Below are 26,900 nucleotides of genomic sequence, written 5' to 3' on the forward strand. Positions count from 1 at the left end.
TTGAATTGTCCAAAGTGTGTAGGAAGAGAAATCAAAACTAGATTCACGAGCAAGTCATCAGACAACTCTAACTTTAGTGCTTTTAGTTTTGACGCGAGATTAGACATTTCCATAATGTACTCCCTTATGTTTTCTTTACCTTTGTATCTCATAGAGATAAGTTTAGCAAGCAAATTGCTTGCATCAGCTTTCTCATTACTGGTGAAATACTGCTCAACGACATCAAGGAGACCTTTAGCATTGTGGCTCTCAGAAATAGAGTCCCGAAAAACTTCTGGAACAGATCGCTTCATGATCATCAAACACATTCGGTTTGAGTGTTCCCACTTTTCAATCTTATCCTCATCCGGGTTTTTCGGATTTGGAGTGGGTTTCTCAGCCCGAAGTGCAAGATCAAGATCCATGCAGCCAAGAATTATCTCAACTGCTTCCTTCCAGGCCTTAAAGTTTGTCCCATTAAGCATAGGTATACAATTAATTTGAGCAGATAAGTTAACAACACTAGCAACAGCAACTGTAATAGAACATAGAATTTTTTTTTTAATTTAATTACATGCTCACAGTAAAATAAAATAAATAAAACATGCAGATTATTTACATAATAGACCCATTACAAGATACCGAGCACAACATTAATTCTTTGTCTTTGGACATACAAATCAACTTGTTAGTGGTACTCTCAATGAAACGATCAAATATTGACAATTAATTCTGTCAAATAATAGCCTTTCTTTGGACCGACTATTATTCACATGATTGTAACTTTATAATTGTCACATATTTATCATCACAGGCATGTTATTATTTGGCCAAATTATGTCTTCCTTTGGGATGAGCACAAATCGCATAAATAATCTCATACTAACATCTATTGTAATTTTTAATCAAATTAATTTCTATAATAGGGATTGCTTTGGTAATATATTACATCAATTTATTTAATTAAAAATTACCAGACAAATTAATTAATAAAGAGGGTCTATAATCTGCCAACATTCGCACTCAAATTTGATATATAAAAAAATATCAATTTAAATATGAACTTAATATCAATCAAATTTCAAGAAAATAATTCTTACGCGAATTCCATTAAAAATTGATAATGTGGAATTCAATATATTAATCATATAATTTTCGCTATTATCATTTAATATAACAACAATGATTTTGACAAAAAAACAAAAAAAAATCTCACTTCTGGTGGTACTCAAAGGATCAAACATAATATTATTTTCCCACTTTCGGTGAGAAAAATATTCTTTTATTTCATTGTTGCACAATTAACTCACTTCTGGTGAGAAAATATTTCTTTATTGCATTGTTACACAATTAACTCACTTCTGGAGAGAAAATATTCCTTTATTGCATTGTTGCACAATTATCTCACTTCCGGTGAGAAAATTAAAAATTCAAAAAAAAATTTACATTTGACAATGTCTTCAGGATCATTGCAAAATTGTTACATATACAAATACATAACATTCACAGAAAAATTATACAATTTCACAAAAAAAAAACTCTTTAATTAAAAATTCAATTTTTAATCGATCTCTTTATCCGTATAATCAATTAAACCAAATTGAAGCAAAAAAAAAAAAAATTGACCAACGCATTCAAATACACGTATTATCAATGAAGAGAGAGAAAAAAATTGCAACAATACACTTTAGAACCCTATAACCTAATAACAACGGCGGCTCTGATACCACTTGTTGGGATAAAATTTCTTAAGCCAAATAGAAATTTTCCATTAATTAATATTAAGAACCGTTGTCTCAGATTACAGAGTTAATGTTAATAATACGTACCTGTATCCATTGACGTTGATCAAAAGGTTGCAGCAGAATAGTCTTTTGGTGCAATGATCTTCTTCAGCCAAATCACTGGATTCCTTGATGGGACTTGATGTTACTCTTCTGATGGGGAGACAGAGAGACGTGTGTTTCTGATTTGGCATATTGGGGACCATGACCATCTTTATGATTTTAAACCTATTAGGGTTCCCATTAACCCCTAACGGGCCAAATTTGGTTTCTACTTATATGGGCCCATATCAGTTTTTCCTGTTGGCAGTTTAAAGACTCACTAAAATTAGATCACTTTTATTGAGCCCAACTAAATGTAAATAACTAATATAAATACTACAAATAATATATGCAGCCCATAATAATTATTAGAAATAAAATTTCTAACACTCTATTCTCATAACTCTCCGTGAAAATCAAATTTTTGAAAGAATTGTCTCTGGGTTCTGGTGTTTATGGAGGAGAGGAGTGAAAAATTGTGGAAGAGTTTACTGGAGTCGGTTTGTGTCGCATTTCAATTAACATCTTAACATATTTTTTTATTGGAAGTGGTTTCAAGCAAAACATGCACCACCTGCAACCATTACACTGTGTGCTCCGAAGTTTGAATATGGTATAATTAATTTTCAATCGATGTGAATTTGTAGAATTGATTTTGAATAAATATGAGTTCAAATTAATATGATTATTGTTTGAGTGATAAAAGATATGAATTTGATTTTTATATTAAATGTTGTTTAGAAACTTGTTATCAAATTTGATTTTAAATGTATAATTATAAATTTGAATAGAAAAAAATTCATAATTAATTTTGTTTGTTGGAGAAATTACTAATAGTTGTTTTCAAGTTCCAAATAGATGTGAATTTTCACATTTGAAAACTAATTCTACTAATAATCATAAATGTTACTAGTGATTCTAATCATTTTAGGTATACTCAAATTAATTATGGTCATATTTGATGTGAAATCAAACATCATAAACCATGTTAAATGAATCAAATCACATGAAAGTTTCATAAAATGCAACACAATCATTTTTAATAATATGAGATCATAATGTTAACTTTATTACTATTAAATGTATGTTTGAATACTAATTTAAAATCACATTCAACATAAAAACACGTGTTCTGATAAAAAATATAAAAGAAAAGCTAACATTTTTTTTTATCGACTCTTAATTGAGTTGAATTCAAGTGGTCTCATACACACTTCAATCACTTAGGTTTTATTTTATGGAATATCATCTCCTCAACAAGCTAAAGTAATAGCTTTCCTTACGACAATCAAATGAGTCCAAATAAACAACTCAGATAGTACTATCTATCCTCTTTGAATTCGATTGCAAATAGATTGTTGACCGCATGCATGCAAAGGAGCACATGAATAACGAGTTTGACACTATCATAAATATTTGACAAAATATTTTCACATTTCAAAACTGTAAAATTTAGTTTGTCGGCCAACAAGAATATCAATCCACTCATTTTTAGCATGAGAGTCTAGATTTTATGCTAGTTCAAATATATTTAATTTGATTCCAAATTAATTGTATTGTTTCTTATTTTAAATGTTATAATATGATGAATTTCCTGTAAAAATAAACATTTATCGCTTATGCTTAGTGTTGAGTTTGACTGTTAGAAAATAAAAAGATGTATCTATCTTCATAATTAAGTATATATTTAAATATCAATTCAAAATCACTTTTAACTTAAAAATATTTATTTCAATAAATAAATAAATAAAAGGTGTAAGTAATTAAGAGCACCTCCAACGGGAGGTGCTTATGCTGTCCCTTAAAAATAAGCTCCAGTGCTTAGAAGCACTTCCCATTAGAGTAGTCCTAGCTGGCATAGAAAGTTGCTTATTTTTTAGCAACGGAGCTTTAACAAGCAACGTTGCTTAGCTCTTATTAACTGTATCAAATTTTATAAAATGTAGTGTGAGGTGTCAAAAAGTGTAGTATAAGTTATAAAAAGTAGGAGTGCTTATAAGCAATTTCCATTGGAACAAAAATTATAAAAATATAGTATGAGTTGCTTATGAGTGACATGACACAGTAAGACTCATTTAAAGTGATTAAGCAACTCCCATTATAGATGCTGACTTATTTTTGGACCTCATATGAGTGCATCCCATATTGAGCATCTGCCACTTGTGGTCCTGTCCTGTCACATTCTATCACTTCACCTGCTCCTTCATCCATCAAACAATTGGAGATCCTTTTTAATTTTATTTTGCATTTGCCTTTGTTTTTTTTTCTCCAAATTTTATTCATAAACTGTTACGTTGTACAAACTGCAATACGTATAACATACTAGTAGAGTAATCGGTAACCGTTGAACTTTAAACGTGGCTTAATAATAAATCACACACATGGGGAATTGAATGCTAAGATAACAGTTATTATTACACGACATGTTAGAAGGCATAAGGGTGGAAAAAAAGAAAAAGAAAAAGAAAGTTAAAAAAGAATAATGTTATTATTAATAATATTAAAAAAAAGAAGCGACGCGTGGCTTTTTGATGAGTGTAGCAGTCGCTTTACTAAACGAATGAAACCGGAAAATTGTTGTTTAGTGTGGAAATTATTTGTTTGTATTTTTATAATAAAATGAAAAAGTAAAGTTGCGTTGGGGTAGGTATGTTAATGCTATGTATATGAATATGATCTATGAGTGATGAAGAAATTGGTGATTCATTTGTTTCCCATTGGCATTGGTATGTTGTGTAAGTCTTCTTTTCCTTTTCCTTTTCCTTTTTCCCTTTCCGTCTTTGGAATTCAGTGAGGTTTCCGTTATGCATTAGATTCCTCAATCCGCAAACTTATATATGTATTTGCTTCTGCAAAAGATTTAGGTATCACTCACTGTTCACTCTCACCTCCTTAATTTCACTAATTACTAATTTTAATCCTACATATCTCTTTCCCTTCAGGATCTGGATTCATTCATTGCTTTTGCGAGGTAATTTTTTTTTTTTTCAGGATCATCTTCGTTTTTCCCTTTTGTTTTAGTAATAATATTCTGTGGGTTAGATGTGGAATGTTAACTGAAACATTGATAGTGTAGGGCTTTGCAGCGAGTGTGTGTATGTTTGGTGTTTCTGTTCTTTGACATTGCTCGAATCTGATTGTTTTGGATGAATCATAGAAGGGGAGCTTGTGTGCTACTCTGAACGCAAATCTGCCAGATAGCGATGGGTATTGTGTATTTTTTTGCGAAGAATTAGTGAGCATAATGTTTTCTGAAAGATTGGGGGCAGACCAATCTCATTGTCAAGATTTGCAGAGTTTGAGTGTGTCGAAGAGACTTGTGAGGAGTGTTAGCCAGAAGTTGAGGAAGAAGAATATCAGGAATGTGGGGGAGGAAGATGATGATGATGTAAATGGGGTTTCTTTAAGATGCTTAAATCTGTATGGACGAGGTGGGGGCTGCAAGGTAGGTGCTGACACTAGTGATGATTTTGGTGATTCAAGCAGTAGAAGGAGGTCTAGTGCCAGTGACGAAGGGAAGGGATATAAACCGATTTGTGGTCCGGAAGAAACTGCTGTGGATTGCTTTTCATATGGGGTGAAGGACAGGTTTTGGAGGAGATACTACCGAAAGAATTCCGAGCTTGAAGAATTGTTAACGAACAATAGAATGCATATCTTTCTTCCTGATGATATTCTTGAAATGTGTTTGGTTAGGCTCCCGTTGACAAGTCTCATGAATGCCCGACTTGTGTGCAAAAAGTGGAGGTCCTTGACTACAACGCCTAGATTCCTCCAAATGAGGAGGGATGGTTCATATCAAAATCCATGGTTGTTTCTGTTCGGTGCTGTTAAAGATGGCTTTTGTTCTGGTGAGATACATGTGCTGGATGTGTCTATGAATCAATGGCACAGGATAGATGCCGATTTTCTCAGAGGAAGGTTCTTGTTCTCCGTTGCTGGTATACTAGATGATATCTTCGTTGTTGGAGGATGTTCTAGCTTGACTAACTTTGGGAAAGTGGATAGGAGCTCGTTCAAGACACACAAAGGGGTGCTTGTATTTAGCCCCTTGACTAAATCTTGGCGTAAAATGCCGTCCATGAAATATGCCAGATCAAATCCTATATTAGGAGTCTCTGAGGTCAGTTTGGATTTTCCAGCTTGTCAAAGCCATCAAAGTCGGCAGGATAGACGTTTTCCAAGATCAAGGATTGGTGGGGTTTCAGATGTCTATGAGGATCCTCATAAGCTTTCAATGAGACGTCATTGCAGATCTGCTTTTAATGAGACCGAAGCGCCATCTTTGCCCAGTCGAAAGGCATACAAATTCCTTAGACAAAAAAGTGATCATTCAGGCTCAAAGGGCAGTAAAAGATTCTTGTTGATAGCTGTAGGAGGTCTGGGATCTTGGGATGAGCCTCTGGACTCTGGAGAAATATATGATTCTGTGTCAAATAAATGGACTGAAATCCCAAGATTACCTTTTGATTTTGGGGTTGCTCGTTCTGGAACTGTTTGTGGCAGGATGTTTTATGTTTTTTCTGAAACGGATACGCTTGCGGCATATGACATAGAACGGGGTTTTTGGGTTGCAATTCAAACCACTCCAATCCCACCTCGGGTTCATGAATACTACCCCAAGCTTGTATCTTCTAATGGCCGTCTTTTCTTGCTCTCAGTGTCCTGGTGTGAAGGGGATGGTCAAATTGGGCGACGAAACAAGGCCGTTAGAAAATTATGGGAGTTGGATCTCATGTATCTTACCTGGACTGAAGCCTCAGTGCATCCTGATGCCCCAATGGACTGGAATGCTGTTTTTGTGGCAGACAATAACCTGGTTTTCGGGGTGGAGATGTTCAAAATATTTGGTCGGGTGTTGGGTTTTTTCACTGTATGTGATGTGTCTGATATGGCAAACTGGAACCATATTTCAAGGAATCATGCGACTCATGAGCTGGATGGTTCTTCGTGCTTGACCAAATCTGTGGCAGTGCTACACCTTTGAAATCCATTGTGCATGTATGCTAAAAAACAGAATCTTAGATCTTCCCTTTATGTTGTTTTGTTATGCAACAGGATCGGTAAGTCCTGCTTCATCTTTGCTGCATATAATTGTATATGGGCAAATCTTCTAAACTCCGCGATTCTCAGTTTCTGTGCTTCTCATGTACCTTTTATTTAATTCATTTCACACCAATCATAAAGTTGAATTCCACACTGACTTTGCACTTGTATTATTCCTTCTAGCCATCAAGTTTCTGGAACTATGGTTTTGTATCATAACTTGTTGCACTAATCAACCTCCTTATGAATTTGGTATATGGCTATACTTTTATGCACTCCAAGTGTAGCAGTTAGCCTCACACATGACTGCATGAAACATTACAGATCTTAATTTGACTTTCTCAGTTCTGAAGAAGACATAAATCCCTGGGCAGGGAATTGGCTTAATGATGAAAACGAGCATATAATGTGTGATCAGGTGCATTGTAGCACCCTCAAATCTATCATTGCTAATATTTGCTGGAAAAGTTGCTAGAGGTTTTCTTGTGAATCTTTGGTGCATCTATCGTTAAATCACTAAAATTCTCATGAAAACACCTGGTATAATTAGCGTTTTCTTGTATCAGAAAATTGTTCCAAAAACATGACAACATTAACCCCTCCAAAAAAATGTTGTTGCATACGACCATTGTGGAAGTTAGTTAACTGTGAAGTGTAGTCTTGTTTATCCCTTTAACCATATGATAAAGGCTTATTTTTTCATTTATTAAAATATGTTTTTAATGAGAAGAAAAAAAGTCACAAAATCAAAATTTTAATTATTTGGTCGGTAAAGGTTCTGAAATGGCCATGCGAGAACTTTTATTGTGTACTATTGTGCATGTGAATAATGACAACACAGTCGATTGCCTGCATACTGCATATGCCGAGTTTGAAAGATTTATGCGAGAGCAATATACAAACAAAAAGAAAATTACTGTGATTTTTGTTTCTTCTACATACTTTTTTATTTATTTTTGCAATATTGATAATATAAAGAATAGATAATATATGTGATTGGTTGATGCCGGAAATAATTTGTGATTGGTTGATGTATAAATTTCTGTATATTGATAATACAAGCTTATTAAATTCTTCAAAAGGTAATTTAATTACATTTATATTTTCTAATATAATAAAACTAATTATTCAGAACTGCGAATGTGCTATCACTAATTACGAATAACTATATACACTTTTTTTAATAAGAAAATATAACTTACTCTCAATTTACTCTCTCTTGAAAATAATACGACTTCTACCTCTATTTTTCGGCCATGATTTTAATTCTTCCTAAAAGGAGGAGCAAATATATCTTACTATTATCAATATTCAATGCTCTTGAAAAGGCCATTACAAGTAACGTCAATAAGATTTAAGGGGTATTTGAGTTTTTACAAAAAAATTATTAGGTTAATGAAAATGAAAATAAACTGTAACTATAATAAACTTCTATCCTACTTAAATAAGTTTTATTTTTCATAAATAAATTCTTTTAATATAAACATTTTTTTAAATCAATAATTTAAAATAATAAGTAAATATTTGTTTTATAAAACACATGATATTTTTCAATTGTTTTAAAAAAAATGACGTTAATTAATCCATTGATAATTAAAAAATCAATTTAAGTCAAATTATAAAAATAATGTAATTTTATGTTTCATATAAATGGTTAATGAACAAGAGAGTTTAATTTATGGTTAATGAACAAGAGAGTTTAACTTAATTGGTCGGGTAAAACATGTGAATATTATAAAATCCCTTGATACTTAGGTCAATTTCAATAGATAAAAAAATGACTAATATACAAAAAATATAATCTTAGATATAATTTTTTTTTGAAAAAAAAATGAGTATTACCTGTATTAGTCTATAAATTTTGTTTATTTATAATAACTAAAATTTAAATGAGCAAAAAATATGGAAATCGGTATTGTGATAGCAAGGATGAAAACCTAAATACAAGAAACAATATAAAGAGGGGGAAAAAAAGAAGAAAAATTGAAGTGATCCGGGGACTAAAATCCGATTCAAACCTGAAAAAGCGACAGAATCATGAGCAACAAATGAACACCTCATAAAAGAATGGGTAACGTGTATACAACAATCCCCAACTGCAGTTGGATAAATGCATACAAATAGTAGAAGATAACCATAGATACAATCCAAAACTGCTTGGCAAAGATAAAATTACATACAAATTTGTGATCACCAACAGAACAGTGAAGCATCTACAACACTACAAGTTCGTCTTATGCCATGTTTGGAAAGATTCCTGAGAAGTTTGGTATCTTATCAACATGTTTAAGGGCTCGCTCAGCTGTCTGTCTAGTTCGATAGTCCCCATGCTGGAAAGCATCCACAAGTGCAGTGCTCACATTTTGGTCCCCAGAAACTTCATAGGCTATATCATCTGTTCTCAATAATCTCTCCACTGCCCAAACTGCCCTCCTCCTCAAAGTTTCTGTTCTTTTCTCAAGTAGCACATCAAGTATAGGCTTCACTCCATCTGCTTCACACAAAATTGCCACACCTTGCTCAATATCCACCCCATCATCTATCAAAGTAGACAATGCTGCAAGTGCTGCCTCAACCACATTCACATTTGTGTGGTCCAGTAGACCTACTAACTTAAGCACCGCCTGCCCTTCATAGAGACAAAATGTTTCTTTTAGAGAACACATCCCTCGGTGGAGCCGACATAATCCAGTTATGACAGGCTGCTTGATGAAGCATGAAAACATTGAAGCGCAAAATCCCGGTGGTGGTATTTCGGGCAATTTGGTTAGATTTTTCGATTCTTGGGATAAATTCTCCAGAGCTGTGGCTGAAACCATCTGAACATTGTCAAGTCCATTGGACTGAAGCAGATCAATGAAGAGCCCAGCGAGATTGTGATCACGGCAGAGTGCAATGGCATCAGCCTCTTCGGCCAAGACATATGTAACCCTCGCAACAATCTTTACAAGCCCTTCGAGAAATGGAGTCATGAAACGAGTGCCTCTGATCTCTCCCTGCCTGATGGCAATCACCCTGGATATGACCATCACAAATGCACCTTCATCTAGAAGCTGTCTTGTGAGGCCCAAGTCCCTTTCTGGTAGTTCGGCTAAAAGGCCGACAGCCGCTGCTTGTTCTTCGGTGATTCCTGTATTTTCTGCTATGACTCTAATTAGACTACCAAGCTGTCCAACTGAGCCGCGTAATGCATCCGCTAGTTCCTGACCCATATGAGGAGACAAATTCTGAAGAAGTTTTATGGAAGCTACACGCAGATCTTTCTGCGGTGCCTCAATGAACTGAACTAGACTAATGGTGGCACCAGAGCTTTTGATAGCAGCCACAACACTGTGAACTGTAGTTTGGGAAATGGTAAGTCCAACAAGAACTTGGAGAAGTTTGCACTCTATTGCTGGACCAGTGTTACTTATAAGATGGAGCAGATTACGAACTATATCCTCTGAGACCAGAGTCTGGTGATCAGGTCCAAATGGAATGGAAAAGAAGTCTTCTCCTGAGTTTACGACACTGGCAAGAATTGTAGCAGAGATCTCCTTTAATCGTGTGGGAAGCTGATTAGGGCCCACGGCAAAAAGGTCATTGACAAGAGGAGAAAGTATTCCAGCCTCTATTAAAATCTTCGCACTTTGTTCACACGATGATATCTGATTTAGTGCCCTCAGTGCAGCTTCTCTTGATTGCATATTACCACTTTTCATCATATTGATCAGAGATGAACCCACAGCTCCAGCAACAAGGACTTTAACATCATTGTTTAAAACCAGCTCACCAAGGTATGCAGCCATGGAGAGTTTGGTTTCTGGTGGCCCTGCAAACATTTAATCAAAAACAACTTGATATCCACATAGGAACATGAAGTTCTACAAGCGAGAATCTTGATTCCAAATTTTGGGGTTGTTATTGCAAATAATTAATCAAAACTAAATGGAACACGAAAATTTACCAAGGGCTGCATTCTCTAATATTTCATTGAAATTATATCTTGATTAATTTTTGGTAATCGCACCTTTTCTAATTGTTTGTATTATCTATATAGTTTCTGGTGTTTGGGGTAGACAATTTTTCAGAAAACATTTCTTTATTATTTTAAGAGATAAAACTGACTTGGACATTTTAGAGGTGGAAGAAAACTATAAGATATTATATCACTTTCAACAAAAAATTTCAATTAAAAATACTCTCTTCCCAGAAATATCTTCAAGGAAGCTATTTTCTACCTAGAACTTAGAAGTGATTATTAGGAACATAAATGATATCAATCTTCAGTTAGAAGCTTATTTTGAACATTTTAAACATAAAGCAACATGTATAGGTTATTGCATTGTAACTCATCAACGACAACAAAAGCCTGATCCTACTAGGTGAGGGCGACTACATAAATCAAGCAACAAATCATGGGTATGCTGCAATATATGTTATAGAGTATTAGTACCTTCATGAAGCTGGGTTAAAAGAGGCTGCAATCTACCATTTTCAGCCATCTGCCGCACATTATTCTCACACTTCTCCAGATTCTCCAACGTTTTATCAGCCTTCTCAACAGTGTGAAGATCTTCTGATTTGCTGCTTGTCATTCCTACTAATATAAGAATGGCTCCATTGATTGAACCAATCTTCTCACAAAGGGTTGCAGATTTTGAAAGCTCATAAAGCAAGGAGACAGCCTCCTCTCTTTCTTTAGAAAGTTCGTGTGAAAGGAATTTCACTACAGTACGCACAATATCCCCTTCAGCCAACAATTCCTTTGGAGCATAGAGAATATGTTAACATGAATACGCCAAAAGTACATCAATGAAACCAAAAAACTAGAAAGGAAATGAAATGATAACCAGCAAACTATGACAAACCTTATTCTCATCATCTTCCTCTACCACAACTCTAAGGGTTTCCAGAGCTCTACATCGAACCTTGCGAGTGCTACTCTTCAACATGTCAACAATCATTGGTATAAGCCCTGTATTCCGGACCATGTATTTATTGGATCGACTTCTTTGGCAGATGTGCTGGATATAATTTAAGGCCTGAAGAGTTTCGTTCTCTGGACTCCCCATATTCAATGACCGGCGAGCTATATCCAGTTGTGCAGTTTCATTCCTGGCAGTCCACTCCTCAATGGTGTTACGCAAAGCCATACTTGGATTCAGTTCTGTGCTTCTTAACTCCTGCAGAGTCAAAGGGCAAACCAGTTTCCGTCCACTCTCCTTGCATTCCTTGAACCATTTTTCAATTGCTTGACGTTCAAAAGTTTGTCCATTTTCTAAAGTAACAGGATCACGCATAACTTGCTTCGTCAGCGGACATACAAAGGCATCATAAAGAGGCTCAATATGCAACCTATCAAAATGAAGGCTATCTTCCGACTGACTGCCAGGGTCATTACTTCCATCCCAGCTCGCAGCCATTATATATCTAGTAATCTATTGTCACAAAGAGCACACGGTCAAGGTAGTGCTGAGAAACTTATACAATAATTGGAAGATCAAATAATTCAACGTAAATATGTAGCCATTTACATATAATTAAATTAGAACTATATGTCTCTCATCTAATCACAAATTGTCATGAATGGTACATTTGTTTACTTCTATAATAACTAAAACTTATACATAGAATGATTTCTGATTGGTTGACATAACACTTAAACTCTATATATCATATTATTTTCAACCAGTGCCAGAAAAGCATCAGCAACTCAGACAGAAACACAAACCAAGTTGTGTAAGAAGTTAATTACAAGAACGAAACTGCAAGATGTCGTCCAATTATGAATCAAATGAAGTCAAAACCCCTCTGATCGTCACTGCCCAATTATTAATTTATCCAATGCAATAAATTATTAACACAAATTAGATAGCTGCAATGACCCAGTATCAACAATTAATAAACGTAAGACACAGATCTCCCAGAATTGCATATTCCTTAATTTAGAAACAGGCCGATGCAAAATAATTCAGCTTAAGCTTCATTTAAACAGAAATAGATGGTATTTTAAGTAATTCAGACTCAATCAAAAATAGAAACTTTTTTTTTTCTCCAGTAACTGCGGTGCGGCGATGATAAACGACCATAAACAAACAGAAAGTCTCAATTCTAAAACGCATCGAAAAATCGCAAACGACAGTAAGCTAATCAAGAAGAACCGCACCTGTGTCGGAGTTCCAAGAAGCAGCGAGCCAGAAAAAAAAAAAATCCTTCTTTTACTTTCTAGTTTGAAAATTGAAGAGAAACCCTTAACGCAAAGTTGATTTTGCAGCGTAATTGGCGTTGTGCCATGGTAAATAGTTGGAATTGCAGGAGCCGAACCGGAGAAGAGAGGTTGTTGAGTTGAGTTGAGCTGAGTTAAACAGAAACACCCCAAAAAAAAAAACCCAAGCTTTATTGCAAAAACTTGGTGAAATAAGAAAAGAAAGTGGTAAGAAGGGAAAAGGAAAACAATAAGATAAAAATAAATAATATTTTTAAATAAAAAAATAGAAAATGCAGAGAGAGAAAAGAGAGAGAGAGAAGGTTGACTCGATTGTAATAGTCATCAGGTCAGACAAAGGGAAGCAGAGAAGATAGAGCTATCATCCACCCGAGCCATCGAAAAAAACAGGTTGGCTCATATCATGTGCTAATAGAATAATGACTTTAGGTATAGTTTTTGAATATTCATTTCTAGAAATTAAAATTAAAACTTTATTGTACTTTTTGAGATAAAAATTGATGTTAAAAGTTAATATTAATTAATGTACCGGGAGGACCCTATCGGTCACGTGGACCAACACGTACCGTTCCGTCAGACACCCATGCAAACTGAACCATACCTAAAACCCTGACGCTAGCATCGGCTCGGCCTACAGCTGAAGGCTGAGAAGAGTCTGCTAGCAGTATCGGCTCGGCTGAAGGCCGATACGAACGGCACCATGATGCATCTCCATATACCGCGTAGCGGCTTAGCCAAATGCCGATCAAGTAGAATAGCCGAGCAAGTACTTATCGGCCCGGCCAACAGCCGAAGACGTCCAGCACCCCAAGCCTTAACCTGTCGGCTCGGCGATGTGTCGAAGGATAAAGCAAGGATTATGATATTGATCATGGTTAGCAAGGATAAGTGTATGATTAAGACATAATTAGCCGATTAGAGTCATATTATCTAATTTGGTAAGCTTTAGAAGAGGCCCACTACTGACAAGGCCTATCAGTGGTAGTATAAATAGGTTATTTATATCGAGGTACGTCACTATTCATTAATTATCCTAAAAAATCGTGTTTATCTTGACTTGAGCGTCGGAGTGCCTTTTGCAGGTACCTCCCCCCTTCCGAAGTATCTACCTGAAGCTCCCGTTCGGCCCTTCTCCACAGAAGATTACGAGTGTACCCTCAAACAGGTACAATTAATGAATGTAAAGTTTTAAATTTAACTGAAAAGTAATAGTAATACTTTAAAACAAGACTTAAGTTTTTTATTGAATTAAAACTTTAAAAAGTATTTTTACTTGTATAATCATTGTTTAAAAAGCTTTCATCATAATTCGATCTTAAAATATGTTCGTATTACTCCGATTTTCACCATAGTATTTTTAAAATCTCCTAATAATATATTATAATTTTATATATAAATATAGATTATTGAAAAATGAAAAAAATCAACGACTCAATTAGTTGACAATGATATATTAGAAATAAATATCAAGTTTGATTTATTATTACACGAAGCATATTTACGAGAGATACTTCTTTTAAAGTAGGGATAGTGAGAGTGAGAAAAATATTTATCGAACTTTAAACTTTTATCATTAATAGTTATCATTAAAATAACTAAATTATGTGATTTTAAAGAGAGAAAAATCACATGACTTATTTAAGTGGTTCTTACAATATTTTTTTTAGTCAAATAAACTATTGATTAACTAATAAATTTTCTTATTAAATATAATTAACACTGTATTTGGTTCAAGAAAATAAAAGAAATGAAAAATAGAGTTAAATCTTTTTCTTTTCATATTTATCCCCCTTCCAATATTGAAATGATTTTTTTTGTGTAGAAAAGACAAAATTTTCGTCAAAAAAAATATGAAACAAAAGTGATTTTATATTTTTCAAACTATAAAAAAAAACTAAATTGTCCCAATATTTTTATTTCATCTATTATGTATTTTATTACTATTATAAGGCTATAACAATGTTTGTAAGGTTATTAATTTTTTCACTTGGTCAGATTATTTGTATACATTATTAAAAGATTCACTAAAAAATAAAATATGTTTGATACAAGTTGAAGTTTCATAGCTCGTAAAGACATAAATGTTAAATTTAAATACTTTAACATAACTTATTATTTATGTAAAAGTTAAAACTCATTTTACATAATATTAAAAAAAATTAACTAATAAGTAATCACTATACTCCCATAATTTGTTTGCATGGTACATAACACAAGTCAAAAACCTAATTATGAAGTCAAAGCTATGTTTAACAAAAAAAAGTTGATAAACTAACTCAAAACTTTGGTCCACTCATGGGGAACCTGAGTACTTTTTTTTTTTTTCTCTAAACGTAATTTCAACTGGACATTAAGATAATACTGAAATTAAACATACACGTTAGAACAACTTTTTAGTTCTTTGTTATTTGATTTGCTGCTATAGTATAGTTAGCTCTTTCTCATTTTCTTATGTGTGTGGTTGTACGAACTTATCTAAACTTGCAGATAGTGCTGAAGTATATTACAAATTTGATGACTTCCTCTCATTAATATATATATATTATAATTCTCATTGACAAGATATTCATATATTAACACAAGTATTACAAGTAGAATTGGATTGGATCTCTTATGGTGAATAAACTATATAGAATTGGATATGTTCTAGTTGAGTCTTCACCGGTTCTCCTGGCCTATATATCGTATTCTCGTGTTGTTGATCCTAAGCTTACTGAAGACATGAAGTAAGTGGAGAGTGAGCAATGTATTTCGGTGCTGCTTCTGTGATAATAGCGAAATGATGAAACATTGAACGCTTCACATACGTGTATCATGTAATGAACCCAAGAAAAAGAAAGAAAGAAAAAATTCCATGCACTTGCCATTAAACTTAGTAGTACATATTACACGTCAAGACATTTAATTTTATCTATCCATCATTCACACACATCCGGGCATTACCAAAAAAAAATATATAGAAAAAGCTCTCTTGAAACTGATACATTGGTCACACCATACAATAGCTTTTCTTCTAGCTATACACAAAAAATAATATGCTATGATGAACAATCAAGGAAATGGAAACAAGAAAGAAAAACCGGGACGAGTTGGATTGCAGGCTAGAATGCACTCCAGCTATCTGAGCCTTTCTTCGGAGAATGATTTTCTGAAGAGACCTTAAAAGGGCCAGAGGAGCCGAAGGGATCAGAGTCATCGAAAGAGAATGGACCACTGTGACCGAAGTCCTTGGTGCTACTGATTGAGTCAAACCTTGCATGCCCCTGATGACCAAAGCCGAAATCGTTACTGCTACTCATGGAATCAAACCTTGTAAATTTGTCGTTACCGAAGCCAAAATCCTTGCTGCTACTCATGGAATCAAACCTTGTGAATTTGTCGTTACCGAAGCCAAAATCCTTGCTGCTACTCATTGAATCAAACCTTGTGAATTTGTCGTTACCGAAGCCAAAATCCTTGCTGCTACTTATGGAATCAAATCTCGTGAGCCCCTCTGGTTGTGGAGAATACCCACCTTCATGCCTAAAGGAATCAAACCTTGACATGTCATAGAAGTGATCCCCTGCCTCACTGTACCTCGGAGAGTTTTCGAACTTGGAAACTGGAGTTGCAGGCACTGAATCATCAAAAGTAAATGGGCTTTTTGTCTGGAACATGCCATCTGTATGTGTAGATCCTGTTCTAACTGGGTTTAGACCAAAATCATCAGATTTAAAGAAATCTCTCTGCTCGAAGTCAGATTCCTACAAAACCAAACATAAAAATTTTAGTTGGTAGTAGTTTTATATCAATTATTTTTTCACAAAAGCACTATGCTGTAGCAAGCGATGTTATGTTGTCTCGAAAACCAAAGAAACTTGATCTTTGAAAATGACATCCCTTATTCAGTTCTTTGGTAGTAGCGCTAATTCAAAAATAAGGGGAAAAAGTCCACCATTGCCTATCTTACATCAATTCAGTACAAAAATAATCTTAAAAGAATTTTACCGAGAACAATTCTTCTCAATGATTGCAACTAATTAGCTTGGTATCCAGAACAAAATAAAATTAGAAGCTATGTAAAGCTCGAGTTACCTTGGGCTTAGTGTTAAAACCCCACACAGAGTCGACATCATCGTTGTCAAATGCCCCCCAGGTTGATTCATCGAAACTTCTGCTACCATAGATTAATAATATCACAATTACTAGATGCCTCACATTCAAATCCATCCATTACAAAAACCAAAAAAATTGGAAAAGATCAATCGACCATCATGAAAAGATTCCCCCTCCCCCAACACACCCCTCGTGACCAAAAGAAAAAACAAATTACCTATGTGTTTCTGCATCTGCTTCAGAACCTTTAAAATGATCATTTGAAAAGTCTTGAGAAGGACTCCCCACTGTGCTCCTCCTAGCTAGACTATCATGGGGGCTTCTTGCCAACTCATCTTCACTGTGTGCATAGGATTCATCCTCAACTGTATAATCACCATTAACAGAATGTTCTTGCTTCCCATTTGCGTTCACAGGTGAACCAAGTACAGAATTATCATCAGCAAAATTTTGCTCTCCGTGAATTAATGCAGGTTTTGGTTTTGAAGATGCATTCTTTGTATCAAAAGTGAGATCATTAGCAAATCCTAAAAGTAAACAAAGAAATTAATAAAACAAGTTACCTCATGCAAAACATGAAAATAATTTGCTAAAATAAAAAAAGTTTATGGCCACCTTCATCCTCAAACTTATCCCAATCTTCATCCCAAAGAGCTGATTCCTCTGGAATTCCAGGTTGCCAACCTATAATTCATTGGTTCACACAGATACATGGACACAACCACATCAAAGTTAGAAACAGAGAGAAGTGCATTCAATTGTATCAAATATAAAGTAGCTTATCAGTCAGTTGATATGCAATGCCCTTGATCTTAATAAAAGATCCTTAGAAAAATGTAGGTTTCTAAATCATAAGTCTTTCACATCAAAATCAATACCAAGAATAAAAAATATCAAGAAGAAAAAAAGTCAAAATAAAACATAAAATTGTTATTGCAGAGTGATTCTTGGAGAAACAACAAATAAAAGAAATAAATGATTGAGAAAGAAGCCATGGTGAAACAAAATGTGATTATAATTACCAGCAGGAAGCTGAACCATTGTAATTGACTTCACATCTATCCCATGTTTCTTGCAACGTTCAGCTAGAGCCTTAAATAACTCCTCAAGATCTGACTGTATGCGTTCAGCACGGACCTATGGAATTGGCTAAACATCAGTAACAGAGTACTAGCCAAGTTTCCCCAGAAGCACCAGTCTTTATTTGAGAAATAAAATTCACCTGAAGAATACCATCTGCACTGCCTCCTTGTACCATTTTGACAATGGCTTGCTGCAACTCCACCTTCCTTTCCTAAATATGCACCAATCATTGGTTTAAAAACATTGAAATTTGAAATGTTTTAGCTTTCAAGACATTCATAATCCACCTAAGACACTGGTTTATTGATGCAAAAAAAAGATGTGAAGGAGAGGAATAAATAACCAGTTCCCAACTTCAGAACCATTTCCAAACAGGAAGTAACATTCTCTGAAACACACACACACGTGTGTGTGTGTGGATGGAGGGAGGAAAATTTTCTTTTGGAGGGGGGTTCAGTGGATTTGGATGGACAAGAGTGTCATCTGTGCTCTAAAACTAAAATAGAGCACATTCAGGCTGCTGTGCAAATTATTTCCTCCTAACCTAGTTTTCCATAAGAATACAAAGCATATTGAATGGACTTTCATTTAATTACATGATTCAGTAGATTTACCTCCACTGCTTATGTTTGAACAAACAAGCTGTTGTAATAATGCACACAACACAAACAATAGGAAGAAGAGAAAGAGTCAAAGAGACACATAATTTAAGTGGTCCAACAAATAGTGCACCACTGACCAGCATTCAAACCCGACAATCAAAGCAATTAAAAGAATCACTAAGAAAGGTTAAGATGACAAGGAGTAACTGACAACTGTTCAAGCCATAGTAGTCAATAGTGGCTGTGATAGCAGCAGAGTGGAGTGGGGCGACTCCATGCTGCTACAGGGACCTTGGAGCGGAGCGGTTTCATATAGTGGGTGCAACAAGGCAGAGGGAGGCGGTGAGAATCACGATAGAGCAGAGTGACGGTTTAAAAAATCAGAAAATACCTCATTAAATGAGGGTATTTTTGCCTTTTCATAAGGATCACCATCTACATAGTTTGTCCTAAACTATAAGTCCCCTCTCCTTTTCTATTGAGTGTGAACTGCCCTAACCCTCTGACGACTCTCTTGTTTGTCTTCTCCAACTCTCTCTGTTTGTCTTCTTGGACTCTCTTCATTCGTCTTCTCCATTTCTCTTCTCCAATCATCAGTATTTTTTCTCTCTTTTTCTCTTCTGACATTCCTGTGATTTTCTTCTTTTTTCTTCCTGTTTGCTACTTTTTTCTGTCCCATTTCTTTCTCTTTTTTCTGTTCATTTTTTTTTTATTTGGGCATTTTTGTTCTGTGGTGATCAGCAAAACCATGGCCCAACCGAAAAAACAGAGCTCAATCCCAGATTGGTGCTCTTGGTCCCAAGTCCCAATCCCAGACCATTAATCTTGACGAGGAAGAAGATTGAACTTTAATGTTTACTCTTTTAATTACTTAGAGCTTTAAAACTTTGTTTTCTAGACATTTTATGTTTTGTTCGGGTACTATGACCTTTTATGATTAAAAATGATTAATGCATGAATTTAAAGTTATTTTTTCTGTTTTTCAGTTTTTATATATATATATATATATATATATTATTAATTACTTAATATATATAAATATAATATTAGAATAACTATCATCCCTTTATCCACAATCCTGCTATCTCACTTTTGGGGTTGGCCATTCCGCTCCACTATCCAGGATTGACAACTATGGTTCAAGCCCAAAATTAAATACAGCCCACTTCATAATTGTTAGATATAAAACAATTCATGAGCATTTACTTTACAACTTAAGCTTTTGAGAGTTGGTTCTAGACATGGTATTGGAGATTGTATGACTAAGTGGTCACGAGTTTAATCTTTCTCACTCCATTCTAAATAAAAAGTTGAATTTTAGCATAATGTAAGGTGGTTGTGTGTTATGCATGCTTCAATCCCAAAGGGATCTTGCAGGAGGGGAGTGCTTTAGAATCTTAGATATAAAACCATTTATGAGCTTTTGCCTAACAGCTTAATTTTTTGGGGAGTTGGTCCTTCACAATAACATAAGAACAATGCAGTAAAAAAAGTAGTGCATATTAAATAGTCAATAACTCTCACTGTATACAAATAGCTTATCTTTCAACATGTAATTCAGATTTTCCAATTACCTGTATATCACGAAACTTAGCTTCTTCTACAGTCAATTTCGATGCTATTTCTGCTACTTGTTTGTATTTCTCTTCATATTTCTTGCCCAATGATTCTGCCTGTAACATAAACCAAATGATAGCTAATTCTTTTCACACCTTAAACTTGCATCACATATTAAGAGAAAGGAATATACTTCACGCTTATCTGCTGATGCCCTTTCTGTAATCTCATTTAGTCGATTATCACATCTGCTTTTATACAGAACCTGAAATACAAGTAAACACAGAGGGAGAAGGGAGTGAGTGAGTGCATGATTCTCATTTCTTAAATCAGATTCATAGCATACATACAAATTACAAAATAAATTAATGAATTCATAATGATTTTAACCCAATTAAATCCTTAACTTATCCACTTGAAATCATCTATATTTTCACTGTGCATGAATCCAGATTGATTTTCTTGAGGGGAAATAAATTGTTCCTTGCCTTCAAAATTTCCAGTCTACCTAACCAAAAGACAATTCCTAGGCTTCAACTGAAGCCTAACAAAACCCATAAAACCTAACATTTAGATTGTAGGATGAGTTGCACTTGTCATAGCAAACCAATCCCTACAGCTAAATTAAACAGCCACTGACTGTGTTTTGAATTAGCTTGTATTATGCTTATAATAGTACACTCAATAGAGCTATTTAGCTTAGAAGTTATTTTCTGTAAAAATCAACCAAAACCAAACATGTGATGATTCTTCACAAAGCTACAGGTCAAATATCATTAATAAATTTATTTTTAACCTCTTTGGCATGCAATAACTTCATTAATGCAAACACAAGTTCACTTTAACTTGAGCCACCAGCAGAATGGCCTAGCAAGCCTACAAATAGTTGATTTCAACCACGCCAAGCCTTAAGCAAGAAACATTGATCTAAGATCAAAGTAAATAAAAAAAATTAATAATAATAATAAAGAAACAAGATATGAATTACTCACCAGTTCCTGCATTTTGTTGCGGTAAAACTCGATCTTCTCTTTTGAATCCAAAATCACATTCTGAGTTTCTTCAGACTACAACAGGGAAGAGAAAATATTTTTTTATTTATGATTTCTTAGAATGTGCAAGAGAACCAAGACCTCTAACAAAATAATAAACCTGGTTGAAGATATTACTGAAATATGGGGAATTAATTTCTGGTTAAAAAAGTAAATTGGGCCCACCCGCCAAACAAGCATAAAAAGTGACAGTTCACTTTGGATCAAAAAGTAATTTTGGGCCCCATAAGGCAATCACTAATTTTGAAGGGGCCATCATCAAACAAGCACTAACATAGCGTTTGGTTAGAGGGGAGGAGAACAAAATTCCTCATAACCCAATTTTAGCTCCCCTCCGATAATGAGGGAATTTGGAGGGGAAGAGATGGATTTTAAAACATTTTTCATATAATATTCAAAATATTCTTATTTATATTATTAAATTAAAAAATATAAGGATACAAAAAGTAAATTAGCTTTTAATATTCCTCCCCTCTCCTTGTAAACCAAACAACAAAAGACCTATCTCCCCTCCTCTCAAACCAAACAAAATTTTTAACTCCTCCCCTTCTATCTTCTCCCCTCTCCTCCTTTGAACCAAACGGATCCTAAGGGACTGTGAACTTGTTTGTGTGTCCTTTCTACTGGAACAGTTTCTAGTTACACTTTCAAAAGATTTTGGCAAAAATAAGGAAACAGTGTGTTTATGGGAGGGTGCAGTTTATACAGTTCTTTGGTATATTTGGCTGGGAGAGAAATCCCTCGTATTTTACAAAAGTGTTTCTTACCTTTATGGATGAGTTTTATAATTTTCCAATTTAAAAATTAAAATAACATGTAACCTCTTTTAAAAGGAGAAAATCATAAAATACACTAAGATGAAGAGAAGATAATTACAAAGGATGGAGAATAAAGGATCTTCCTTGATGTACACAGAAAACAAAAGCATTAAAAAAAATGCATAGGGACATTCACTTTCCCAAATATATTTATACATGGACAATAACTACAAAAGCAGAGCATTTACCTTTTTCTCTGCGGTCATATCCCCTTGAGGATCTGAGTTCAATATATTTTGCTCACCATTATCTGTGCGGTTCAAAAAGGAATCTTCCAACACAGGTGTTCCTGACTTTTGCTGATTGGACTGAGTTATGCCATCAGCCCGGGCAGAACTTCCATGCACAGGTGGCCTCAAACCAGCTGTTGGTGCAACTTGCCGAGCACCTGGCATCCCTTGTTGCTGCTGAAAACCTTGAGACAGATAAAAGTAAAAAAATAAAAAATAAAAATAAATAAATAAATAAAATCAAGAAATATCCTATAAGAGAAAAGGAAAAAAAAAGGTTTGAGAAAGTGTAAATAAGGGGAAATACCTTGGCCAGTACCCCAGGCTGCATTTCCATAAGCAATTTTTGGTTGGCCTGTCATAGACATCAGTGTCTCGTCAAACATAACATTGCTTGGAAGAGACTGTGGAAGAGGGCGACCTTCCCTGAACCGTTCCATCAAATAAAGAGCAAAGCAGAACTCCTTCAAAGAAAGCATGCTATCATTGTCCTGATCAGACAAGTCCCACACCTTCTTTAAGACATCTGCACAGAGTCCACAAAGATCTTATTTGCTATCAGAGAAATAATAAAAAGGCCATCCCAAGACATCTTCATCTCTCCAAGAAATTCTCCAAAATAGTGAAGCACTTAACTAAGAAACGGAATCTAAAAATAGAGTAAAGAAACATATCTAGTAGCATTATCAATGTAGCATGTTTTTCTTGGTAGTTTTAATTTCTATTAGTCCATCTGTCGGTTTTAGGATTAATTAGGACAGTTGTTTTAGTTAGTAAGTGGAAGGGTAGGTTAGTTAGAGGGAATCTGAGAGATAAACAAATGGAAGGAAGATGGGCATAGCTAATGGGGAGTCTCTATTCAATTTTCACTTCCAAAATTACAACCTTGAGGACATGGTTTAATTTCAAGATGATAATATTGTCAGGAAGGTAGTTAGGACAGTTGTAGTAGTTAATTAGAAGAAGGGTTAGTCAACTAGAGGGGATTTGGGAGGTAAATAAATAGGAGGATGTAAGGTAACAGGCATTTTATCTTGTATTGTATCATTTGAGAATTGAGCTTTACTCTTTGTGAAAGCAGAAATCCTTTGTGAAGGGCTTACCCTTGAAAGAGAGCTATCTCTCCTATTTTCTGTTATTTTTCAGTCATGAAACAACCTCTCTTTTCTATCTTATATTTCATAATCTGGGTTCCTAGCAGTCTGACAATGAGACCTCGTCAGCAATGACAATTGCATTGGTTGACCCAAAAAAATTCATGTAGGGTTAACATGGGAATTTGGAAACTCTCTTGGTTCATACCAAATTAATTTACATGTGGTGTTGATCCCAAGCCCAAAACTCTCACCTACGATATAAACCTGCTCAAAAAATTGGTATATTTTGTAGCTTTCCTTTACAAAATAATCTAACATAACAAGCCATCAGTATTTCTTGTTATTGTGATACTGAGGTGAAACATGAGGATTTGGAATTGGTTGGGATCCTCGGTTGAGTTGGTTCACAACCAAACATTTATAAATGTATAGTTTATATTAGGTTTAATAACTGTAACCTACCATATATCCCTTCTCAAATTATCAATATCTTTGTCACCATCCTTCAAAAAATGTTCCATTATGGTACCAAGAAGTTCACAGTAAGTGAAAAGATATATAAACGAGGTCACTAGAGAGGCACTTCTTAACTGCTTGAGTTCAGCCTACTGAGGAATGTTTATGTTATGAATGTATCCTAGTTTATAACATTTTATTGAAAAAAGAACTTCCTCTCCCCTCCTTAGTGAAACTTTTATTAGTCTTCCCATCATGTAGCCAAATCATCTCAGGCAATACATTTGATCATCAATAATAGCTAAAGCATTTCTCCATTTCATCTACCAAATTTAAATCATATGATATATCTTCCACTGTTTGTGTGACCTAGTATGATAAATCCAATATATCATTATATCTAAACCAAGTGACTTACAGTATGGTAGAATCTCCAATTTTTATCCAAGCCAATGCTCAAATGTGTTTTACTGAACTTGCATTCCATCTATATACTCAATTTTACTTTCACTTAATTGAAAATCATGTGATTCCAAAGCTTCATTCCAAACGAAAGCAGATAAAAAAATGTAGAGGTAAAAAAGACATAATCTGACTCTAGAAAAACTGCATAATTTGCATTCCAATAAATTATGCCATCAAACCCTGCAGACAAAGCATGTCTTGACTAAAGCTTCAGTAGACACACTCGTTGGATTCTTAAATATGAACTGACCCTCCACCATTGTTTTTAATTCAGATTAGAATGAGAAGCCATAATAATCATACTTCCATCACTAGTCACGATTAAACTTGGACATTGAATGGCCCTTTGCTACTGGAGACTTCAATTTTTATTTTCAAATAAAATCAACATATTTATCTTACCTTCACCAAAAACAATAAAAACTCCCAGTATCAGTGCACATCAGAAAGTGTTGGTTATGCAACATTTCATTGACTAACACATCAACATACCAAAATGCATAAACATTACATCAAAAATAGTCAGTTGAAAAGAAAAAGGTTTTACCTATTGGCAATCTCCAGCTTAAAAATAGACTGCGTGCCTGCTCCCCAGTGATTTTCCCATCCCTGTCAGTGTCGACTTCCATAAACACCTTTGTATACTTCTGCACATCAGAAGGTTTCATTTTTGGCCAAGAATTCTGTGAATTGTCTGAATTTGCATTCCCAAATCCAACTGTCATTCCAGATGGGGTATGCGGAGAAGAAGCCGGTGGTGAGATTTGCTGGCTTCTGTTTGATGGAGACTGTGCCCGCTGTAACTGACTATTTGCAGGCAGCATTGACGAGAATGCACTCTGCAATGAATCAAGTGAATTTTGCCTACTTGCAGGTTGGGCACCAGTGGAAACAGGAACAATTGCTGATGAGACATTGCTAACAGAATAACCCTGTCCAGCAGGTTCTTGTTTCGGTGTGGATGAGGCAGCAGACAAGAAATCATTGCCCAAAACTGAATTGGAAGAGAAACCATTTCCAGAAACACCTAATGCTCTAGTGTTAACAGTTGTTGGCTGGGGCATTGGCGAGACCGGCGATGTTGAGGATGGTAAGGCAGCTGACGGAGTGATTCCTGCAGGTCTGGTAGCAACCGTACCAGGCCTTCCACTCCAATCATTCGAGCCCCCAGGATTTGAGAAATTGTGACCACCCATGTTAACTCCTCTAGTGATATCCGGACCTGCAACACCCTGTTGTGGACGTGGACGTGGACCTGGAACACCCTGTTGTGGTTGCAGACCTGGAACACCTTGTTGTGGTAGCAGACCTGGAATACTTTGTTGCGGACGTGAACCTGCAACACCCTGTTGTGGATGCGGACCGCCACTAGCAGGCATGGATTGAGGAGGTCTCAGGGCAGGATTCTGCTGCGAAGGATAATATTGTGGGTTTGCAACAGGACCTGCCAACCCTTGTCCTCTATAGGCAAAACTCTGAGCTGACGTGGGTGGTGCAGTAACACCCATCTGCCCAACAGAACCAGCACCGGGCCTCGGATTTTGCTGCGGTTGAGGAATCGCAGCAAGATTAATCTGCGGTGCAGGGATTTTAGCAGCAGCAGGACCAAACAACGCTGCCTTCACAATATCAGGCGTTAAATCTCGCTTACTCTGAGCCACAGTTACTAACCTCAGAGCGTTAAAAAACTCCGCGCGCCCAAGGAAACCAGTTTTAGCCTGATCAGCATACGCCCATACCTGTAACTCATACCGAGAACAAAAACCATTACTCTAGAATAATCTAGATCGAGATAACATGTCGAACGAAAAAAGCGAAATGAAGATTTGGCGAAAACCTAAATCAAAGATTCTAGCAAACAATCACGAAAATCCTATTCCTCGAAGAGAAAACACGTGTGGAAATTATGAATTTAAGTGGAGAGAATTGAAAGGTTTGGTTTAGATAGGAAATTGAGAAGAGAAGGAAACCTGAGCGAGGACTGGTTTGGGCAAATTGGATCCCAGAAAGAAAGAGACAGCTTCGGCTCCACTGATTCTGCCATCTCCGTCCAAATCTGCTCTCCTGAAATACGCTTCGAACTGATCCATGTTCGGCGCCGCCATTACGCCGGTTTCGTGTTCGACCTCAAAGTAGATCGAGTCGGTTAGGGATTTGTTTCGTGGAATCGATGAATTGCGGATGAAAGGGGAATTGGATTATTGTGTGCCTGAATTCGCAGATTTGGAAGAATTAAAGAAAGGCGATAAAGTGGAAGAGGCTAACGCTTTTTATTTTATTTTATTTTTATTTTATTTATTCCCGGCGAGGTTGATTGGGATGTGGCGTCTTCTCCGACTGCAACAACGCAGCCCAGGCTGTGGCTCTACGGAGGAATACAAATTGC

At 35.4% G+C, this 26,900-nt stretch overlaps 3 protein-coding genes across 9 annotated transcripts; 1 reads left to right on the forward strand and 2 right to left on the reverse strand.

Moving 5' to 3' along the window:
• The first annotated feature begins 4,380 nt into the window (after positions 1–4,380).
• Positions 4,381–7,126, forward strand: LOC109802378 (F-box/kelch-repeat protein At5g42350). 6 transcript variants are annotated; one of them, XM_020363720.3, is made up of 3 exons: positions 4,381–4,531; positions 4,748–4,776; positions 4,963–7,126. In XM_020363720.3, exons 1-3 carry the CDS (start codon positions 4,492–4,494, stop codon positions 6,790–6,792), a joined length of 1,899 nt encoding a protein of 632 aa, XP_020219309.1. In that variant the 5' UTR covers positions 4,381–4,491; the 3' UTR covers positions 6,793–7,126. The 6 variants fall into 6 exon arrangements, with proteins under 6 accessions (XP_020219309.1, XP_020219310.1, XP_020219312.1 ...); XM_020363721.3 differs by having other exon boundaries at positions 4,383–4,540; positions 4,882–7,126; XM_020363723.3 differs by having other exon boundaries at positions 4,383–4,540.
• Positions 7,127–8,889: 1,763 nt separating this feature from the next.
• Positions 8,890–13,392, reverse strand: LOC109802069 (U-box domain-containing protein 44). Its single transcript, XM_020363276.3, has 4 exons — positions 13,000–13,392; positions 11,702–12,271; positions 11,287–11,596; positions 8,890–10,662 (listed from the first exon to the last, which is right to left on the reverse strand). The coding sequence occupies exons 2-4, from the start codon at positions 12,254–12,256 to the stop codon at positions 9,086–9,088; spliced, it is 2,442 nt and encodes an 813-aa protein (XP_020218865.1). The 5' UTR covers positions 12,257–12,271; positions 13,000–13,392; the 3' UTR covers positions 8,890–9,085.
• Positions 13,393–15,898: 2,506 nt separating this feature from the next.
• Positions 15,899–26,900, reverse strand: LOC109801808 (Calcium-binding EF hand family protein). 2 transcript variants are annotated; one of them, XM_020362933.3, is made up of 13 exons: positions 26,485–26,900; positions 25,062–26,253; positions 22,804–23,022; positions 22,455–22,681; positions 21,389–21,463; positions 20,590–20,661; positions 20,414–20,512; positions 18,377–18,448; positions 18,177–18,291; positions 17,770–17,838; positions 17,372–17,681; positions 17,134–17,212; positions 15,899–16,802 (listed from the first exon to the last, which is right to left on the reverse strand). In XM_020362933.3, exons 1-13 carry the CDS (start codon positions 26,617–26,619, stop codon positions 16,161–16,163), a joined length of 3,306 nt encoding a protein of 1,101 aa, XP_020218522.2. In that variant the 5' UTR covers positions 26,620–26,900; the 3' UTR covers positions 15,899–16,160. The 2 variants fall into 2 exon arrangements, with proteins under 2 accessions (XP_020218522.2, XP_082930032.1); XM_083073906.1 differs by having other exon boundaries at positions 17,134–17,215.

The sequence above is a fragment of the Cajanus cajan genome, chromosome 4 (genome assembly GCF_000230855.2).
Source record: "Cajanus cajan strain Asha chromosome 4, NIPB_CcT2T_4, whole genome shotgun sequence".
Lineage (NCBI taxonomy): Eukaryota > Viridiplantae > Streptophyta > Magnoliopsida > Fabales > Fabaceae > Cajanus > Cajanus cajan.